The following is a 20,447-nucleotide window of genomic DNA, read 5'->3' on the forward strand; positions in this document are numbered from 1 at the left end:
GGGGCCATTGGGGTAGAGGACAAGAGACTGCAGTGGACTTATAGCTTGGCTATCATTCGTGGGGTGCATTATTCACCAATATAATACATGGTGGCCTGTCAGAGTTTAATTAATTTGATGTTACAAGTGTGTGGAAGGTTACAGGGATGCAAGCTATAAGTAAGCTAAGACCAGGTATATCAAGACTTACTTTAGGTAAGTTAGTTTGTTTACTTTTAGAAGCCTGCAAACAATCGAGTTTGCCATGTCCCTCACAGATAAGATAGGCTACACGCTAAATCAATTGTAGTCCTCTTTCATTTTAGACCAGTTAAATGTTAAGCCACACATTTCCTTACACATTAAATGTTAAATCAAGTGCGATGTAGGCTTTAGCTGGTTGTTGGTAATAATGATTCTCTTTCATAGGCTACAGTAGCAACCGCCAATGAGGCAAAGGCAAATCCACTCTTCTGATTGGCTCTGAAGGTTCTCTGAATAGTCTTGCGGAAAATAAATGTAAACTAAAATTCGGGGAGAAGCGAGAAGTTTCAACGTCCGATCAGTCACTGCAATAGTCACGCACTACCACAAACGGATTTAAAGTTCTCTTGGACTGATTGAGCGGGACCCTGCACAACGCTCTTTGTGTTATACGAAATTACCGAAAGGAATAGTTTTTGCTACTTTGTAGCAGGGAGTATTGACTTTGGTATTAATTCTACAACAAAGATGACTTCATTCAATAAGGGACCAGCCTACGGATTATCAGCAGAAGTGAAAAGCAAAGTGAGTCAAATAAATCGTAATTATTATTTGGTGTAAATAATGGGGATTTTGAACGACAAAACTTTTACATTCTGCTGCAAGGTTTGCTTTTGTTGAAAATGTGAGTCGCTCTTGCACTGTTATGGTAGGTCGCTTATTAACAATAACCAAAGAAGCATGCGAAGTGGGGCCATTTTCAAATCGGGCTGGCCCCTATGAAGGCTATAGCTAAAACCAAAAATAGCAAATGGTTTACCTGGTGTTTCAACCATTAGACAGGCATACGTTTACCAATTATTTCTTAAACAACCCTAAAATAAAAACATATTTTGGAAGTTGCGTAAATTAAACCCAAATAAGTCAAAATATTTTTTTAGCAGAAGGACAGGGAGGAGCCCGCAACGATGGATAGGCTATATGTCCCCGTATTTTAGTTGGGCAGATGTACTCACCTAAAGTGGAGAAATTAAGACTTTCTATTGTAACATTAATTGCTTGTCGCCTAATTGTTACTGTCAGAGATGTTAGGTTAATTTATATAAATTCAAAACACGTCATTAGGTGCGAATTACTGTTCTGTTTTATTTATTTTTTAATGGCTACACTTATAAAGATGTTATCACTTAGGATTGTATGTTAAGGGAAAAGTAGTTGATCTGGATACTGACTGCAGGGTTCCCATGGGTCCTTGAAAGTTTTTGAATTTGAGAAAAACAAATCAAAGATTTTATTGAAAGTGCTTGAATTTATCTATTTTGTGTATGAATTGAAATTGAAGAGACCACAGTCTGCCATCACTGTAACAAAGCACAAATGAGAAGTGTTCACACATTCAAGCCTCTTTTAATTGTTGTCTGTGAGCTTCTGTAAAGCCTGCTAGTTTTCAATGTTGTAACCGTAATTAACCTGGATCCATCTCTCAAACAATGCCAAGTTGGGTCCTTGAATTTCAGGGAATTGGGCCTGGAAAGTCGTTGAAACGTCCTTAAATTTGATGTTTATGAAGGTATGGGAACCCTGTGACTGCAAGACCTTGTGCTAATGTTTTTTGGCCCCTGGGTAAGATTTACAGCTGATGTCTTACACTAACCAGTCTTTAGAGACAAATACCCCAGAAAAAAACAGTGCTCCCCAGTGGTCCCATTGGTGGGTGTTATTGAACCACTGAGTGTTTCTGAATAGTCACACCAGAAAACAATTACGTAGCACACTGCAGTTACAGGATAAAATAAATGTCCCACAGTTCTACATGAAGCAACTTCAACTTATGATTTTGCCATAGGAAAGAGTGTTAACTAGAAAGGTGTGCGTCATATCCTATCAGTTACTGAGGCGCAAGAGTTAAAAGCAAGATATCTCCACACACTCATAAATGCACCTTTCAATATATAGTTTGTAAATTGAAAGCCATAGGAAAGTGAATGTTAGACTTACAATGTTTTCTACCTATGTGACCGGCCAGCAATTGCATTATATGTTGAAATATAGAGTATAGAGTATTTCTTCTCCGTCTCCCCATTCATGATGAGTGATTGAAAGTGTTTCAGAGAATTCTGCACCACAGCTGTCTTTGACATTTTATGTCGGTGGTGTTTAACCAATGAAGTAATTGGTGGATTGAGCCTGCTGTCTCTTTAGTAATTATGTGTCCTTTGTGTTTTGCTGACAAGCGGAGGTTTGATTTGGTTGTCCTTGTTCAGTGGACTTGTCTCAGCATTGGTCCTGTCAGCCTGGATAACCAGGCTGACTCATTTTCTTTGCCTTTGTAAAGACGACTGCCTGACGGGAGCCCTGCTTCATTGTCACATTGTGTTCCCATTCTTGAAGGTGGGCTTTCCAAAACAGGGGCGGTACTAGCTTTTATAGATACTCAGGAGCTCACAAGCCAGTCTTTTTGACATTGCACAACAATGGTTGCTTCCGATGATTGAAAATCACTGTGGAATCCCTATTAAATTGCTACGGATCCTGGCTATTGTGGTTTGCTTACAACCAGGAAATGTACATAGCCTGTTTCTAAACATGAAAGGCTTGTTTGGATCGTATGAGGAAATTAACACTTTTAGTGGCAGATAATCTATGAATAACATTTTTATGGTCATGTATAGGTAAATAGTGATGCAGTGACATTTTCCTTTAATGGAATGTCTTACTGGTTCATAGCACACCATTAATGGCCCTCTCATTATGGCAGCAAGTCAGCATACCAATTGGAAAACGGGGCAGTCAAGGACAAAGGAGTGTACCCTGCTCTGACACAACAAGTAGGCCTGTGTGAAACTGTGTCATGTTTACAGTATCTGCCCAGTTTCGAGTTTGCCTTGATAGCACTGGCTCCAACACTACCCTGAAGCCAACTGAGACCTTTCTTTCTCCTGGTAAAAGAGATGCTGGATGTCTGCTGTTTGCCAGTGATGAGAAAATGCAGTTTTAAAGACAAATGTACATTTCAACAAAGTGTTGAGAGTTTGAACTGCACAGGAATTTAGGCTCCTTTATGATAATGTGGTGCCATTTTCTCGGAAAGATTAGGTCATCAACAGATACCAGTCCAGTGTGCATTCCATTCACAGTCTTGCACTGGCTGACATTTACACATTCCCATGTCACTTTCCACACAGTGAGTTAATTGTTTGTCGAACATTCAAGCATGCACTGTAGAGTCTATTTTTACCCAAGTCTTACCCAATTTTCTCCCCTCAATTTTGTGCTATTGTATTTCTAATTATGTGCTTGCAACATTCCCACAACTCCTTAGCAGGTGGGGGATGGTTAAAGATTGAGAGGTTTTCTCCAATCACATATCGCCAAGCTGTTTTAATTGTCACACTGCTTGCTTAATGAAAAAGCGTACACATTGAGGACAGAGCATTTTCCAGCCAACAACCACCCCTATGTGGATATCTTTAAGGTCTTACACAAGTTTTGTACTTCTGCCGATGTGTTAAGAAACTCTGTTTTCTTAACATCCAGGCCTGCATGTCACATTATGCTGGTTGGCAAAGTGTCCTAAAATGTCTTTTGGAATCCAGTTAATCTGAACGTCTAGCATTTGGAATTTGTATTAACTCCACTTACATTACTGCAAAACAAATCCAAATAAATCTTATTCTTTGAGAAACTGGCACAAACTTGCACACATTTTTCTCTTTATTGTGAGACTATATGATTTTTAGATGTCTATTTTGAGACGTTTGTCTGAAGATGGCATATTCTTTATTTAATAGGACTGAGCTTTGGTTTGAGACTAGGTTGAAAAGATGTGGCTTAAAACATTTTTGTTTCCTATGCCTTAATGGCCTCTGACTGTAGTGGCTATGGCATCAATGCCTATTGTGTTGTGTCCTATCAGACACTGTTTTAGGCTATCATGTGTTGTGCTTACTGCTTAAGTGCCCCACTTTCATTTTTACTTCCATACACAGCAGAATGAAAAGCTTTGCTGTGAAGTTATGTCCTGAACATTGAATGGTTCAGATAAGCAAGACTACTTCAGCCCAACATTGTCTGGAAAATATTAAAGTCAGAATATCAGTTCTCGTTCTTGTAATGCTTGTCTGCTTTCTGATATTTTCCAGGGTCGCTGCCAACACCAAGGCTTTATTTGAGGGCTGATTGTGATAAATATCCAGTAGATTCTGACAGGGGGAAATGGAAAGCAGTTTGGTTTCCAATGTAGATGCTTGTTAACCTCAAAAGATGACCAGCAAATGTCAATCTCTCTCTCTCTCTCTCTCTCTCACACACACACACACACACACACACACACACACACACACACACTAAAGGTCTAAACACAGTTTAGATGTTTTGGACTTTTGGCATAATCTTGATGTTAGTGGGAGTGAGTGTGATTTCATGTCTGCATGGGAATGCATGTGCTAGATTGCCAGGGCTGTCTAACGCTGCTATAGAACGCCAGGGCTGTCTAATGTTGTGGCTGAACAGTGTTAGATGGACTTACTGCTGACCGAGCAGATATCAGTATCAGTATTTGGACAGAGGGCTTTCTGGAGTTAATGCTTTTAATTGTTTGGCTATTCTTTCATACTGTAGTGGGTGACAGTCACAGGTATACTGTATTTCCTTCGTCAAATGACATCTCAACATTCTATGTTCGCACTTTCCCACAACTTTAGTATGTTGGGAAGTGTTCATGCTATGTTTAGTAATGGAATATGACATCATCTTCCACAAATTAACTGGTTTCATAGTTTTGGACAAAACTACATGATCAATGCTTCTGTCAGCTGTTTCTGTCATTAATGAAGTGTTGTTTTTTCACACTGATTGGCTAACCTAAAGCACATGTCAGCCTATTTATCAAATATGAAATGCTTGTATTAATGTGGTCGACAGACCAAATGAACCCAAGGTAATACCTGAAATGTCCACTTCACTAGCCAAATGGGCCTGTATTGTGTAGAGTTTGTGTAAAGATGAGCCAATCAATGGTTTCGTTCTCATTTCAAGCTTACACATAAACAAAATGAGATCATCCAACCTCACCATCCTAGTATTTCCGACTAGTTACACATGTTATCTGATAGCCGTAACATTACTATAATCGCATCCTCTCAAAGACCTTTAAGTTGTGTATTCTTTGGCCTTGGTTTGTGTTAATTAGCCTCTTCCTTACTAACCCCTGGTCAGATGTTAGCCAGCTCCCAGCACTTCTTGGGAGGTCTAGATGTATTTCGTAAGTTTTCAGTGCATGCACACTTTGTTTTCTATACTAAAACAAAGATACAAGGAATGAGATAAAATACTAATTGAATCATGGGTAAATGTATACCTTCCTTACTGTAACGGTTTCCTTTTGGAATGCTTCCTTGTGTAAGCAATGGTGTTTTGCATTCCAATTCATAATAATGTACTATTTGGGAAACATCATTCTGCAGTTCTGCATGGTTGATCTGTGGTGGTTTTAATTCAGTGTTGCCAGACATAGTGCTCTCATGCTCTTGGACTTCTGGTTTTCAAAATCCATCTCCCAGGTCACCAGACAGTCATGGCCACAACAATGGAAGAAGCCTTGCCTATTACATGAGAGTATGCAGTCCTAAATGTCTAACTCTTTGGTGTGAGGGTTTCAGGTAATCAAAGCATTTTATCTGATACTTCCAACTATTTATTGCCCCTTAGTGCTATTTTATAAACATTCGTACATGCCGTACCTTTCTTAAAGCAAATTCACACTCTAGAAATGTCATGCTACTTAATGTGCTCTACCCTCTGCCCCGGTGAGGTTGTGTATAGTTGCTCATTGGCTGGAACTCAAAGACACTGTGACCCTGTCCGAAGATAACCCAGGACAGGCAGCGACGTCACCAGACTTGCTGGTGGGCGGGGGTATAGTTCAAAAAAAGTGCATTGGTTTTTGTTTTAATTTCCGAAGTTTTTCTCTGTCAGAGGAAATTATGTTGGAAACATTTATTTACATAAAAATGTGGAATAGCTTAAAAAAACGTCATGAATCCATTGCAACCTCCTCTTGTCCTCGTTTTGGTCTTAACTATATACATTATACAAACCAACATTCTGAGGAGATTGTTTTGCAGTTCAGACAATTGTTGTTTGTCTTCCTTTGTCCTGGGAACCTACTGTTTATGGCTAGTTCAGTCCTGGGCCATAACCATATTGACTTGGCCAACATTTTCAGTCCCTTTTACTATCCATTTCCTCTGTGCTCCTCTACCTCAGTAAGTCTTTCAGGCAAGGTGTCGAGAATGGGGAAACAGGGTTGGATGAATGAGACTAGAGGCTTTTTGAAGAGCAATGAGGAAAGCAGAATATTCCAGTTGATAGACTGGCTGTGGTCTTTGTGTAGCCAAAGCATATTCTTTAGCACACAAATGTTTTAACGCTTTGAATCAAATGAGTGCCCCTTTTTGGATCAATCCAGGTTGTCCATATTAGTTATCTTTGCCTTGGCAGCTGTACTGAGAACCTTGTCACCCTTACATTCCCCCGCTGTCTGTTGTAAACCAAATGATGATTGTTAGGGAAAGAAGAACCTTTTTATATTCTATTAGTTTGTGAAAACACTTATTGGTTACAACATACAATGCAACATAATTGTCAGTACTGGTCAATGGGCTTTTTGCTTTAGTATTGTGCATTTGGTCTTTAGTTAGGATTTGGATGTGGCCATGTGTCTTATTTTAAACACTTAATTTATTATAGCAGTGGTTGGTTTCATGAAATGTATCCATACATTTCTAGAGCACATAATTTCAAATGTTTTCAGGGCTAAAATAGAGGATCAATAATAATGAATACAAGCTGGGCTGTTTGTTCTGGTTCTATTCAATACTTTTTAGCAGACATTTATCTAGAGCAACGTACTAATGCAATTTTAGGTTTAGTGCTTTGGGTTAAATATATCAGTGGCACAACAAATATTTCCCCTTGTCAGCTTGGGAATTCAAACCAACTTTTCGTTAACTGATTGAATGCTTTAACTTGTAGGCTGTCAGAAATACTTAGTTATCTATGTTTATGTATACATGTATATCTGTGCTTGGGAGGGTATATACTTATCTGAAGAAATACTAGTATAGTATATATGAATGTGGGTTTATGTACTGTATGTGAAGTATCATTCCATCTCTCAAGCTCACTGATGCCCTGACAAAGTAGCACAAGCATTCTTAACCACCTATTTCCTGTATTTGAGTGGAACAAAATATACTTGTAGCTTAAATCTTGCTGAATTGATTGTTTTTATATGCATAGCTTTCACTCATTTGTTGGGTCTGTTTTTATTTAATGTTTTCCTTTTAATGTCACTTGTGGAATACTGTAGGACTGTGAAATACTCTCCATGAATGGATAAAATGGCCTCAATGTAATCTGCTGTCCTTTCATCACATGAAACAGAAAGATTATGTGAATGTTGGTGTTTTGTGCACTGAGAATTAATTTGGGCAAGAACACAAGGACTGAATGCTGCCTGCTATATGGGACTGGTTACTGTACACCACCTACATTGACTTGGTTGTGTTGGACATCTTGGGTCCTATTCTCCCTCCAAGCCTCCTTCTCTTTCCAGATGTTTGCTATGTCATGCAGGAAATGCTTTGGGGTATAGGGTTGGGGCGGAGGAGGGGCTTGTCTGGGGTTTTTTCCATTGGGGATTTTATTCCATTTAGCTTTTTTTAAATGTCTCCCTTCAGAAGCTTTCCATTTAATGACTCCATCAATATATTTGGGAACCGGACACTTTTCTCTTTTTAGGTAAAAGGGTAGAAGTTTGCAGCGTTCCTAGAGAAGGACTGCTGTGCTGGGAGTGACAACATGTCTCCACAACAGTCTTCCATGATTTCATTTTGCTCTGTGTTTTCTGATGTTTTGTCCATAAATGACTACCAGTCTGTGGGACAAAAAGCCTCCACTTAATTCCTGGATATTATAGTGTGCTCTCAAGCTGTTCAGAAGCGAGGTGCAAGTTCCACCATTCCACTCCCTCCCAGTCCTCCAATTGTGTCATAATCTGAAACAGAACACCACTTTTGCCCTTTTACAAGATGGAGGGGATTTTTAAGATTAGCCCCTTTTGTCTGTTATTAAGGTGCTTAGGAAAGTATTCAGACCCCTTCGCTTTCTGCACATTTTGTTGTATACGTTTTGTTGGTTACATACTGAATTCATATTTTACACACTACATGTTTTTTTTTTGTCCTCTCATTTATGGGAATAACATCTGATGTAAGTAAGCATTCTGACCCTTTGTTCAGTAATTTGCCGAAGCACCTTTGGAAGGAATCCCAGTTTCTAGTGTCTCCGCTGACGTTGCGCACCTGGACAGTTTTTACCTTGTAGATCCTCTCCAGGTCTGTTCGATCAGACAGATCGGCATCCGTGAATAATGATGTTTCCGGTCACCCCACATATTTCCTGTGGCGTTCATGTCTGGGCTTTGGCTGGACAATCACTTACTTTCCAAAACCATTCCAACATTGTCATGGCTGTGTGCTTCAAGTCATTGTCATGATTGACTATATGAATCTTTCCATTCTGAGGTCCTGTGCACTTGCTATGATTGAGTGTTGCAGGGATGGTTGTCCTTCTGGCAGGTGTTATGGAACTTTTTAACTAAGGTGCATTTAAGAAATGTCTGTCTTTCCATTGGCTGGTATGTAAATCTTTACTTTGATTGTGATACACATGTCTGTATAATATCAGAGGATTATTAGGTATTTGGGCCATGTCCTCCTGCCTAGAAGAAGGGTGTCAGTCTTATGATCCTCAGGAATGTGGTCCTTGGGGGGAGTAAGGTCAGTTGGCCCCTTTGGGTACCACACCCCTTTTTGTATGTGATCTATACTGTTGAATGAGCTTTATTGAATTCGAGACTCCTCGGACGATTATGTTGGTAAGCGTTTGACGCGTCTCTCTTATTTGCAAATGATTAATAAACTGTTAGAATGTGCCAAGAGAACTTTTTTCTCTGTACTCCTTCTTAAAGCGTTCTGATTGATAAAATTACCATCACACAGGTTCTTCCCTCTCCTAAGAGAAACTCTGAACCTGTGCTAGAGTGGCCATTGGGTTCTTCATCAACTCCTTGACAAAGACCCGTCTTGCCCGATTATTTAGTTTGGCTGGACGGCCAGCTCCAGCGAGAGTCTTGGTGGTTCCAAACTTCTTTCATTTCACAATGATGGAGCCCACATTTGCTCCTTGGAACTTTTTTCAATTTTTGTATAACCATTCCCAGATCTATGCCTCGACACACTTCTCAGATGTCTTTGAAGACTTCCTTAGACTTTATTGCTTGATTTTAACTCTGTCATGCATTGTGAAATGTGAGATCTTTCATATACAGGTATGCCTTTCTGAATCATGTCCATCCCATTGAATTTGCCACAGGTGGACATCAGTCGACATCAAGAGCCATCTTAATCAAAGATCAAAGCACACCCAATACATCTGAGCTTAATTTGGAGTGTCATGGCAAAGGGTCTGAATACTTTTAATACTATATTTCAGTTTTACATTTCCAAAAGATTGGCATGCATTTAAAAAATTTTGGCTTTGTCAGTAGTGTATTGTGTGTAGATGAATGGCAAATTGGTTTTTATCAATAAAACATTTTTATTAGACCATTTTTTTTTTGACTTGAATGTGCTCAAATTGCACAGAGGGCAACGGAGAATCACTTCCATAGGCTGAGTGCAGGTTGTTTAAACAAGCTTTTCCCTGCTGGATCGGAGTGGAAAAGTTAGCCGAGAGTTTATAGGTTTCCAGCTTTGTGTCAAACATTGTAACCCTGAAAGGCTGTTATTACCCAAATATTTTTATTGCACTTCAATATGCCTAGTATAGACTACTATAGCCCTGCTAATATCTTCACACAGGGAGTAAACAGTAATTGCAGAGAAAAAGGCAAAACAAAGATTGAACTCTGAGTGGAGTGGCCAGATGTTTTGTCTCCTGTGTTTTCGTTCTTCTCCGAGTTGCTTATGAACAAAAGTTTGTCTGACTGACTCTGTGTGAACACGTAGCGTCTGTGAGATCCGCTTGTGAAAAGACCATATTTACAGGACATGCGCCAATGTTAAAGTGTTGCTTACATTAGACTATGAGCTAATCGGTGACTGCAGATGCTTATCCGACAGTATCACATTAAGCACAATGATTACATGCTGTTGTTTGACATTGAAAAGCTCCATGGCCTAATGCAGTGCAGTACTTATTTACATACAGTAAATTATAGCACACTGCAACAAAAACCTAATAATAAAGTGTGATTTATCGCTGGTTTGCCAGAAATAAGAAATCCATGTCATTTGTGAAGTACCCGCTCTGATCTAAAGGGGACTGTATGATAAGTGGGCAATTTAGGTTTGCAGAATAACATTTCAAAAAATGTTTCTGTAATTGAGGTAAGTTAGCTATTTCACTAATAATAGCCCTTCAAACTAAATGCAGAAACAATGTCATCCATAAGATTATCTGACATGAGAAAGTATTCCCTATCTATTTACTATTTGGTTTCGGTAGAAATCTATACTGTATATGTTTGGGGTTTAATAAGTTGAACACTGTTTTTATGGGAATTTTATTTTTGGACACTGTCTCCATTTGTTCACTGCATTGAACCTTGTGAAGTTCAACACACTACACATAACCCATCAGTCACCTAATAGTTGGTTTAGTGCTCTGTCTCTGTGCGTCTGGTAGTTCTTGAACATCCACTAAGCATGCAACTTTGAGCAGCAATTTTCAAGAAAACACTCAGAAACGTATAAACAAAATACCCAGGCATTCATTTACAGTACCGCAAAAACGCAGTACTAAAGTAGTAGGTAGCTACAAGCAAACAAACCACTCAGTCAGCGGCAGTCCTTGGGTGAAAACAGCTTGTTGATGTGGTCGGAGGTCAAAGGAGAATGGCGAGATGTCTCGGTTTAGGGCAAGGAAAAAAAGAACACATTCTAAAATGGAAGACATCCACAATGTTAATGTAGTAAAACTGGGTGGGACATTTCTCTGCTACAACAACCGTATATATTTCCGTATCTGGTCCTAACGACGAGTTACAACCACACTCGTCTTGCTAGTGTGTCGACTGATCCTGGTGGTCATATCTTTTACTTGTCTTGAAAGATCAGACCACAAATAGTGTAGGTCAGTGTTATTTCCTGTCCTGGCAATAGACCAGGACAACAGCCCTCTAAGATAAGCTTGATCAGACCACAATTACTGCCTTAATAAATACTTTTAGTTCCGCTACATGTAGTTTCTCAGTCAGTCTAGAAAATAGCTTCTCTTTAGTTCTCACCCCATATGGTTGCATCTTTGGCTCCCTTATGAATTACATGGGAATGTTTATTTTTATCACAGTGGTTTTATTGAAGTCAACGTGGGAAACTAAATATTACTAGCGTAACGTTGTGATTCACCATAACCCTGATGACCTTTCTGTTGTTAGAAACTTTCTGTGGCCAATCCCCATCACGTGAATCATGTCTAGTTGGCCCAACAGCATCTAAATCCTGAGCTATATTGCGGTTTCAGATCGGGTCATTTTAAAAAAGGTTGTCGATTTACCTCACAGCTCAGTGTTGTAACTTCTCGTATGTAGTCATAATTCATGCCATAAATTACACCCTAATCCTTTTATAGTCCCTCTCTGCTTCACTAGAAAAGGAATAGGGGGCCATTTGGAACACATCTCTGCAAAATTATCTAAAACAATGTTGGATGCGGCTTGTGGTAGAGAAACTAGCATTACATTTCCTGGCAACGGCTCATATGGTCATGCCTTCTGTCAGCATGACAATTGCATGAGCCCTCAAACCTTGAGATCTGTGGCAATTGTAGTGTGTCTAAACTGCACAGTTTAGAGTGGCATTTTATTGTCTTTAGCACATAGATGCACTATGTAATGATCATGTTGTTTAATCTGCTTCTTGATATGCTGCACCTATTGGAGGGATTTTCTTGGCAAAGGAGAAATGGCCACTAACAGGGATGTGAAAACTTTTATTTATTTTAGCAACAAATTTTGAAAGATATATTTCACTTCACACTAAATCACATGTGCTCTTAGGAAATTCATTGTGCTGCTCCTAGATTCTGTTAGCTGAAAACCGCAATCTAGCAAGAACAAAAATGTAAAACCGCATACGCAAAAAAACGTATTTGTCTTGGGTTTGTGCAGACCTGTAGTGTGGTACTTTGCCAAATCTGATTGTAGTGCTCTTGCCAGTCTTGTGTGATTGGGTAAATGGAGAGAAACTCATGGTCTTGAAGGGTGATTTTTATATAACACGTGCTTCTTTTGCTGGGTTCTTTGGTGCGAATCATGATTTTGGCTCAAACATATTTGAGAGCAGCTTGAGACAATTTCACATCTCTTAACTACACAATTGCTTTCAAAGCCAAGTTGTTACAATGCTTTCCAGGGCAAGCTCTAGGTTCAAACTTTTTCAAAGACACTTTACTTTCCCCTTCTCAGATTGCAGGCAAATATGACTTGCAGAAGGAGGAGGAGCTTCGGTTCTGGATTGAGGAGGTGACTGGGATGGCCATAGGCGAGAACTTCCAGAAGGGCCTGAAGGACGGAGTCATCCTAGCAGAGTAAGTGTGTTTTGTGTGTGTTTACCGCAGGCCTGAATGAGGCTTGACATTGCAGCAGGGTGAGCATGGATGCGTGCACATGTTTGTGTACCATCCACATTGTGTGTAGCACATCTGTGTGCTTTACACATAATGTGATTCTGATTTTATGTTGAGTGATTAGTCGACCAATTCATGTAGTGATTTGAACAAATGCTACATTTGTACTGCATATATTCCCCTAAGTAGTTTTCCTCCCAAGGCTCACCTGTTCTTGTTAAAAGCTACTATTTGTACGATACGGTAAATTTTTCTCTCCTCTGTTAGATTGATTAACAAACTGCAGCCTGGCTCAATAAAGAAAATCAACCAGTCACAACTGAACTGGCACAAGGTAGGCTAATGATTTCCTCTACGTTAGCCTCACTGTATGGTGATGTCCATAGTTCACACACTGTTGTAATCATGAGTCCTTTCGTTGTAATGTTATGAATCCCACCGGAAGCCATCTTCATTCAAAATGTGGCCTTCATGTAAAGGTGTTCACAGACGACAGCCCAGGGGGGGGGGCAGGTGGCTAATTTTCAGTGAAGCCTGGGTGGGGTCACAGTTTTGTCAGCGGTGCTGGTCCACATGATGGTCACTCGGCCAGGCTCAAGTCACTCAAGTTTGGAACTACCGAGACTCTTCTGAGAGCTGGCCGTCCGGCAAAACAACCTAACGCGTGTGCCTTGGGCAGGGAGGTGACCAAGGACTCAAATGCCAATCTAACAGAGCTTCAGGGTTCATCTACGGAGACATGCTAGAAGGCAAACCTTCTCTGCTGCACTCCATCAATCAGGCCTTTTTTGGTTAGGCTAGATGGTCATCACCTGGCTAATACCATCGCAACGGTGAAGCATGGTGGTGGGAGCATCATGCTATGGGGACTCTTATCAGCACCAGGGACTGTGAGACTAGTCAGGATTGAGTAAAGGATGAATGAGCAAAATACAGAGGTCCTCGAAGAAAACTCCATCCAGAGCACTCAGAAAATCAGACTGGGGTGACAATTCATCTTTCAGTGTGACAACATCCCTAAGCATGCCCTTATGACCGATAAGGAGAATGTAGTGCATGTAGAATATGTGGACTGATTACCACTCCAATTTACACCACTTCTATGGAGTTACTACTTATGTTCTTACAGAAACCCATCCCTAATATCTCTTCACATTCCTGCAGTGTACTGGGTCAGGTTCAGGACAATGCAATGTCACAGATTTTTCAGATGGAAATGTACAGTGTAGAACATATATTGTCACGTTAGATAGCATTGTAGTCTGTTTCTAATTTGAATGCTGTCTTTTGTTGCCCCAGCTGGAGAACATCGGCAACTTCATCAAAGCCATCCTGGCCTACGGCATGAAACCCAATGACATATTTGAGGCCAACGACCTGTTTGAGAACGGCAACATGACCCAAGTCCAGAGCACCCTACTGTCTTTGGCCAGCATGGTGAGTGAGACAAGACTTTCCTCTTTTTTTTAATAATGATGGTCCATATAATTATTGGTCCCACCATTATGGGCCTATTTACCTTAAAATAGTTTTAGTCTAATAAAAAAAACTATTTTGCATCGGCTGTACTTTTTCTAACCATGTGACCTGAGCTGATACTTTTGCTACAGTTACTCTCTTTGGATCACTTCAGTGTGAATGCAATCGAGAGCTGGATATACATTTTATAGTTAAAATTATGTTTTTGTTGTTGGCATGAGTAGCTCACTCACTTTCTGTGACAAAAATGTACTGCTTTATAAAGTGTAAACATAATTAACAAATATCAGTCCGCCTGCCTGTCAGCATGTTTTTCCAATAATTGCTCCTTTTGATCAGTTGTGCCCATTACAGCAGGTGGCACGAAGAGAATATGTGAAAACTCATGTTTGCTGGCCAGCTACTTTTTGGTGGTACATACTCAATGTTGTGTTTCACTGGAGCATTCAGCATTATGTTTGCTGCACTGGTTCGGTTTTGGTTAATATGAAGTTTGACTGGTTGACTCAGCTAAATCCTTTGCTAATATATTACTTTCGTTTGCAGCCCTACAAAACTATATCAATGAAATGCCGTTTCGTATTGGCTCTTTTATTAATGAACATGTTAAATAACCTTAAGCTTTTAATCCAATGTGGTAATCATAGAATTGTGTGTGCTTTGAATTTGGAATAGCTTGATTTAGCTTTATATTGGTTTCTGGCTAGCACCAGCCTGATCATGTTGCAAACACTGTCAAGTCTCAACATTTTTAAAGAATACACGTGACGCTGTTTTGTATTTGTTGGACAATAATGAAATCAAGATGCATTTGGGTGATTGACCCTGCATCATTCTGAGTGTAGGAGGACCGCATGTTTACTGTTGACGTGTTTCTGAAGGTCTTGCAGCAGCATTGAATATCTGTGTGATCTAAGAAGTCCATTTTATCTTTATAGGCAAAGACCAAAGGCATGCATACTTCGTGTGACATTGGTGTGAAATACGCAGACAAACAGACAAGGCATTTTGATGAAGAGAAGATCAAGGCTGGACAATGTGTCATCGGATTGCAAGTAAGACATGATGACGATGATGATGATCATAACGATAGTTTAGCAGCCACAGAATGTTAAACTTAGTTACTGAATGTCACTTTATGCATGTCATTGTTTTTCTTGGTTTTATAATTCTCTATTTCAGTAACTAGCCAATAAATCTTTTCCTGCTGATTAAATGTTTGTCTTTAGCTTATGTGACTGACTCATCAAATGTAATACTGGCGCATTTGTATTGTATTGAGTCCGTTTTTTGCTTGTTACCGTGTGTATAGATGGGGACCAACAAGTGTGCCAGCCAGGCTGGTATGACCGCATATGGGACCAGGCGACACCTTTACGACCCGAAGACACAGACAGATAAGCCTTACGATCAGACCACCATCAGTCTGCAGATGGGCACCAACAAAGGAGCAAGCCAGGTAACACTAATTATGTATTTTTAACTCTATGAAGGTGTATGTCCATGGGTCCACATTCACAACCAATAATATTCCTTTTATAGTTTTTATTATTTGATTGTTTGGACAGTCAATTCATTTGGACAGATGCTTTACAGGCTGTGTTCTCAATACAGCTCCGCAAAATAATTAAGAGACCACTGCACTTTTTTCTTTCCTTTCCAAAAAAGTCGAAAAGGAAGATTTTGAGTGAGGAACAGAAGGATTCAAATTAAAAGACAAATTCAACGCTTCTGTTCCTTAATCAAAACTTTCCTTTTCAACTTTTTTGGGAAGGAAAGAAAAAGGTGCAGTGGTCTCTTAATTCTTTTCAATTAATACATTTTTTCTGGAGCTGTATATTTATAATACTGTATGTTAATCTGAGCACCATATGTGGCCTTTGAAATGCTCAGTCTCTGAGCCAGGTGTAAAACCAACTAGTTGAAAGGTCTCAGATGGCTATTACTACTGCCAAAGCATAAGTGATGACACTGGTTGACATTGTTGCAACTAATGAGTCATAGCCAGTGGGTATCAGTCATCCCAGAGCTTAAAAAAAATGTATGGTCATTTTTGTTTTAAATCACTGATTCTCCCACCACCATGCTTCGCCTTGGATGTTATTAGCCAAGTGATGAGCAGGACCTTGTTTTCACCAGATTTAGCACCTGGCTTTCAGGCAATATCTAATGTCTAATTTTGTTCAGAGCAGATCAGATTTTTCTCCTTTTGGTCTGCGGGTCCTACTGGAGGTTTTGCCATTGTCTTTTACTCTGGAGTGGCATCTGACTAGCCACTCTGTCATAAAGTCCTGATTGATGGAGTGCTACAGTCAATCAATCAATCAAATGTATTTATAAAGTCCTTTTTACAACAGCAGTTGTCACAAAGTGCTTTACAGAGACACCTGGCCTTAAACCCCAAGGAGCAAACAACAGTAGTGTTGAATTACAGAGGTGGTTGTCCTTGCCCGGTTACTTAGTTGGCCAGATGGACAGCTCCAGGTAGAGTCTGTGGTTCCAAACCCACAATGATTGAGCCCACTCCTTTGTGCATTAGGCTTGCAATCACCATACCAATTCATCCCAAAGGTGTTCAGTGAGGTTGAGGTCAGGGCTCTGTGCTGGCCACTCGAGTTCCTTGTTGAACCAAGTCTTTATGGACCCGATTTCACACACAGGAGCACAGTCATGCTGGAACAGGAAAGGGCCTTCCCCAAACTATTGCCACAAAGTTGGACGTACCCAATTGTCTAAAATGTCTTTGTATCCTGTCGCATTAAGGTGACCCTTCACTTGAACTAAGTGGCCTAACCCAAACCCTGAAACACAGCCCCAGACCATTATCCCTCCTCCACCAAACTTTACAGTAAGCACTATGCATTCCGGTAGGTAGTGTTCTCATGGCATCTTCCATTTCCAGATTCATCCATCAGACTGACCGATAGTGTAGAGTGATTCATCACTCCCCGAGAACACGTTTCCATTGCTCCAGAGTCCAGTGGTGGCTCGTTTTACACCACTCTAGCTGACACTTGGCATTGCGCATGTTGATGTGAGGCTTGTGTACAGTTACTCGGCCATGGAAACCCATTTCTTGAAGCTCCCGACACACAGTTCTTGTGCTGATGTTGCTTCCAAAGGCAGTTTGGGACACTGAGAGATGCACTGTGTGCTTCAGCTCTTGGCAGCCCCAAACTGTGAGTTTGTGTGGTCTTCCACTTTGTGGCTGAGCCATTGTTTCTCCTAGATGCTTCCGCTTCACAATTATCGCACTTACAGTTCACCAGGGCAGAAATGTCAAGAACTTACTTGTGGCAAAGGTGGCATCTCAAAGTAAACCTGAAACTGTGTGTATACTGAAAACAAGTTTTTAAATATGCATGTCTTTGAGCACCGTTCTAACAACAGACAATCTACTTATGTCTTCAAGAAGTAACCCATATCAATATTCCTTCTAACAGTTTTCTTTGATGTTTTTACAAATATTTTGCCCCTCCCGTCTCTGCTCTCTCAGGCTGGTATGTCGGCTCCAGGCACACGACGTGACATCTTTGACAATAAGCAGGTGCAGCCAGTGGACAACTCCACCATCTCCCTGCAGATGGGTACCAACAAGGTGGCATCCCAGAAGGGCATGAGCGCTTATGGCCTTGGACGCCAAGTGTACGACCCTAAGTACTGCGGTTCCCCCACTGAGCCCATCATCCATGCCAACGGGAGCCAGGGCACAGGCACCAACTGCTCTGAGATCAGCGACAGTGACTATCAGGCCGAGGAGTTCCTCCAGGAGGGAGAAGGGGAAGAGTACCCAGTGGGGTATGAAGAGGAGGAGAACTACAGCAACGTTGCCCACTACAACGACGTTGACCAGGGCATCGACTATTAGAGCTGTCCTTGGCGGTACGGCACAGGCCTGGCCCCAGATCTGTTTGTGCTGTCTTCAAGTTGACCCATTCTGGTTGGCAAGAAAGCCCAAACAGATCGGCCACCAGGCTAATTCGGCGCAACTTTAACACTACAACAACGCTACATGGAGCAGTATTAAACAAGTGTATTTTATCAACAAACAACGGAGCAAATCTTTTGCTATTCTTGCCAATGTTTTTATTTGACGCACAGGAGAGATGCATATTATCCTGAGTGAATAACCTCTCCACCTGCCCCCCAAATCTTCTTCCATTTGAGCAGTAGGGGTTTTATTTAGTTGGAGTTGAAGCATAGAAAGTGGTGACACAGTGATGGAGGTCTACCATATTATTGAGAACAGTTATTTGAATTGGACTACTACATTGTGAAGTATGGACACTGTGAAGTCAAGATTCATTCAGCCAACTCCATAGCATCTGAAACCCTTCCGGGGGGGTTCCGATCAGTTCATCCCTTTAAAGGAATTTACACATTAATTAAGGGAGGGCAGTCTTAAAATTTCAATGGCTTTGTTCTTTTGACATTTTACCCATCTCCCTACCAAACTAAAGGCCAATTGTACTTTTTTTATATATTGATACAAAGTGTGTGAAAACTTTAGCGAAGCTCTTTCATTTTTGACTTTTTTTAATTGTGAAGTGAGTACTTTGTAATGGCTTATCCTTTAGACAAGAAGACCAAACCAGAAGTTCCTGTTTTATTGCATACAGTAGGGCTAGTCTTGTTGTGCCATGATATGTTTAATGTCCCCCCCCCCCCTCCGTTCCCACTGTATTTATTTCCATGTCTCACACTATAAACCTGGTCTGAAGCCCAAATTGCACCCTATTCCAAGTGTAGTGCACTTTTCCAGTGGACTATATTGGGAAATATTGTTCTGTTTCAGATGCAGCCCTGTTCATTCTCTGTTCTTTGGTTATTTTTGAGAAAAACATGTTGGTAATAAAAAATAAAAAAGATTCCTTGGTTCTTCAAGTATTCATATTCATTGTCCATTGTACATCTTATTTGCGTATCTTATAGGATTTCTTGGAAGACAATCTTTCAGTCGTATGGTAATGTCTTATGTGATATACAGTAATTGACGTTACTGAACCAGGAAGTTGTTTTCCACATTGTGATTTTATTTTGCATTAACAACCAGTTGCTCATTTAATGTTTCACAGTGGCAGGTATGCAGGATGTTTAATTTCATTACCAGGGAATCCGGTCCTGTAGATCAGAGGTATTCAACGGTCTCCTGAGGGGCCCCCAGAAGTTTCCTAATGTTATCGTAGTCCTGGAACAGACACACCTGATTAACTAATCAAGGGCATGATGATTAGCTGTCAGGTCTAATCCGGTGTGCTAACTACGGAATAGATCAAATAGATGGAACGGCCAGGGGTCCCTGAAAAGAGGGTTTAATACCTCTGCTGTAGATTTTTATGATGACAACTTGGAATGGCACTGAGCCTAGGATGTATAATAAATCTGTTCATATAGACCTGAAAGGACTATAAATCTTCTGTTTTGAGGTTTCAGCCGCAGTGCACCTCTCAGTAGTTTTGGAAAGCTGCCCTCTGTTTGAATGATGTCCCACAGTTTGGAGTTCCAGTATGTAACCACACTGAGTGGAAATCCCTCCGTTTAAAATCAAATGTAGAACAGGTCAGCAGTATAAAGTCACAGGGCCTGAAAGTGGCACCCTACCAATTTTTACTAATACATTACTTTTGAACAGGGCCCATGGTGCTCTGGTCAAAGAAGGTCGACTATTCCGGTCAAGATACTGATACTGGCTGACTAAATATACCTAGCCTAATGTTCTTCTGCTTACATCAATTTGAGACATCTGGTTAACCGAACTGGGCCGCATTGGCAAATTGACCTTGGCTGCCCTGAGATATCATACAAGAATGTGTATAGTAACAGGACATCTGCTCTGCCCCATGGCAAAACATTTCAGAAACATGATGTGTATGCTCACGGCCCATTTGGTCAAGGTGTGTGCGTGCGTGCAGAGACTGACAGTGGTTGATAATGTGCTGAAGGTCTCAATCTGTAAGGAATATTAAGAATGAATTTTGAACTTTCTTTAATCTACAAGTGGTTGAATGCACAGAGATATATTCAATATGTTGCTTAAGGTCTTATTCTAATACTAGAAACCCCCTTGTTTGCGTTCCACTCATGTTAACACA

General features: G+C 40.5%; 1 protein-coding gene across 1 annotated transcript; it reads left to right on the forward strand.

Annotated features, from left to right (window-relative positions):
- The first annotated feature begins 505 nt into the window (after nucleotides 1-505).
- Nucleotides 506-19,226, forward strand: cnn3a (calponin 3, acidic a). Its single transcript, XM_010891143.4, has 7 exons — nucleotides 506-768; nucleotides 12,716-12,837; nucleotides 13,144-13,210; nucleotides 14,176-14,313; nucleotides 15,294-15,410; nucleotides 15,668-15,814; nucleotides 17,852-19,226. The coding sequence occupies exons 1-7, from the start codon at nucleotides 712-714 to the stop codon at nucleotides 18,221-18,223; spliced, it is 1,020 nt and encodes a 339-aa protein (XP_010889445.1). The 5' UTR covers nucleotides 506-711; the 3' UTR covers nucleotides 18,224-19,226.
- The last annotated feature ends 1,221 nt before the right edge of the window (nucleotides 19,227-20,447 follow it).

This window comes from Esox lucius, chromosome 21 (genome assembly GCF_011004845.1).
Source record: "Esox lucius isolate fEsoLuc1 chromosome 21, fEsoLuc1.pri, whole genome shotgun sequence".
Classification (NCBI taxonomy): domain Eukaryota; kingdom Metazoa; phylum Chordata; class Actinopteri; order Esociformes; family Esocidae; genus Esox; species Esox lucius.

Bases quoted from the DNA above. Each gene is read 5' to 3' on its own strand.
- cnn3a (XM_010891143.4), top strand. From the start codon at position 712: ATGACTTCATTCAATAAGGGACCAGCCTACGGATTATCAGCAGAAGTG. The intron at 14,314-15,293 runs GTGAGTGAGACA...TTATCTTTATAG, and splicing joins TACTGTCTTTGGCCAGCATG to GCAAAGACCAAAGGCATGCA. The intron at 15,815-17,851 runs GTAACACTAATT...CTGCTCTCTCAG, and splicing joins CCAACAAAGGAGCAAGCCAG to GCTGGTATGTCGGCTCCAGG.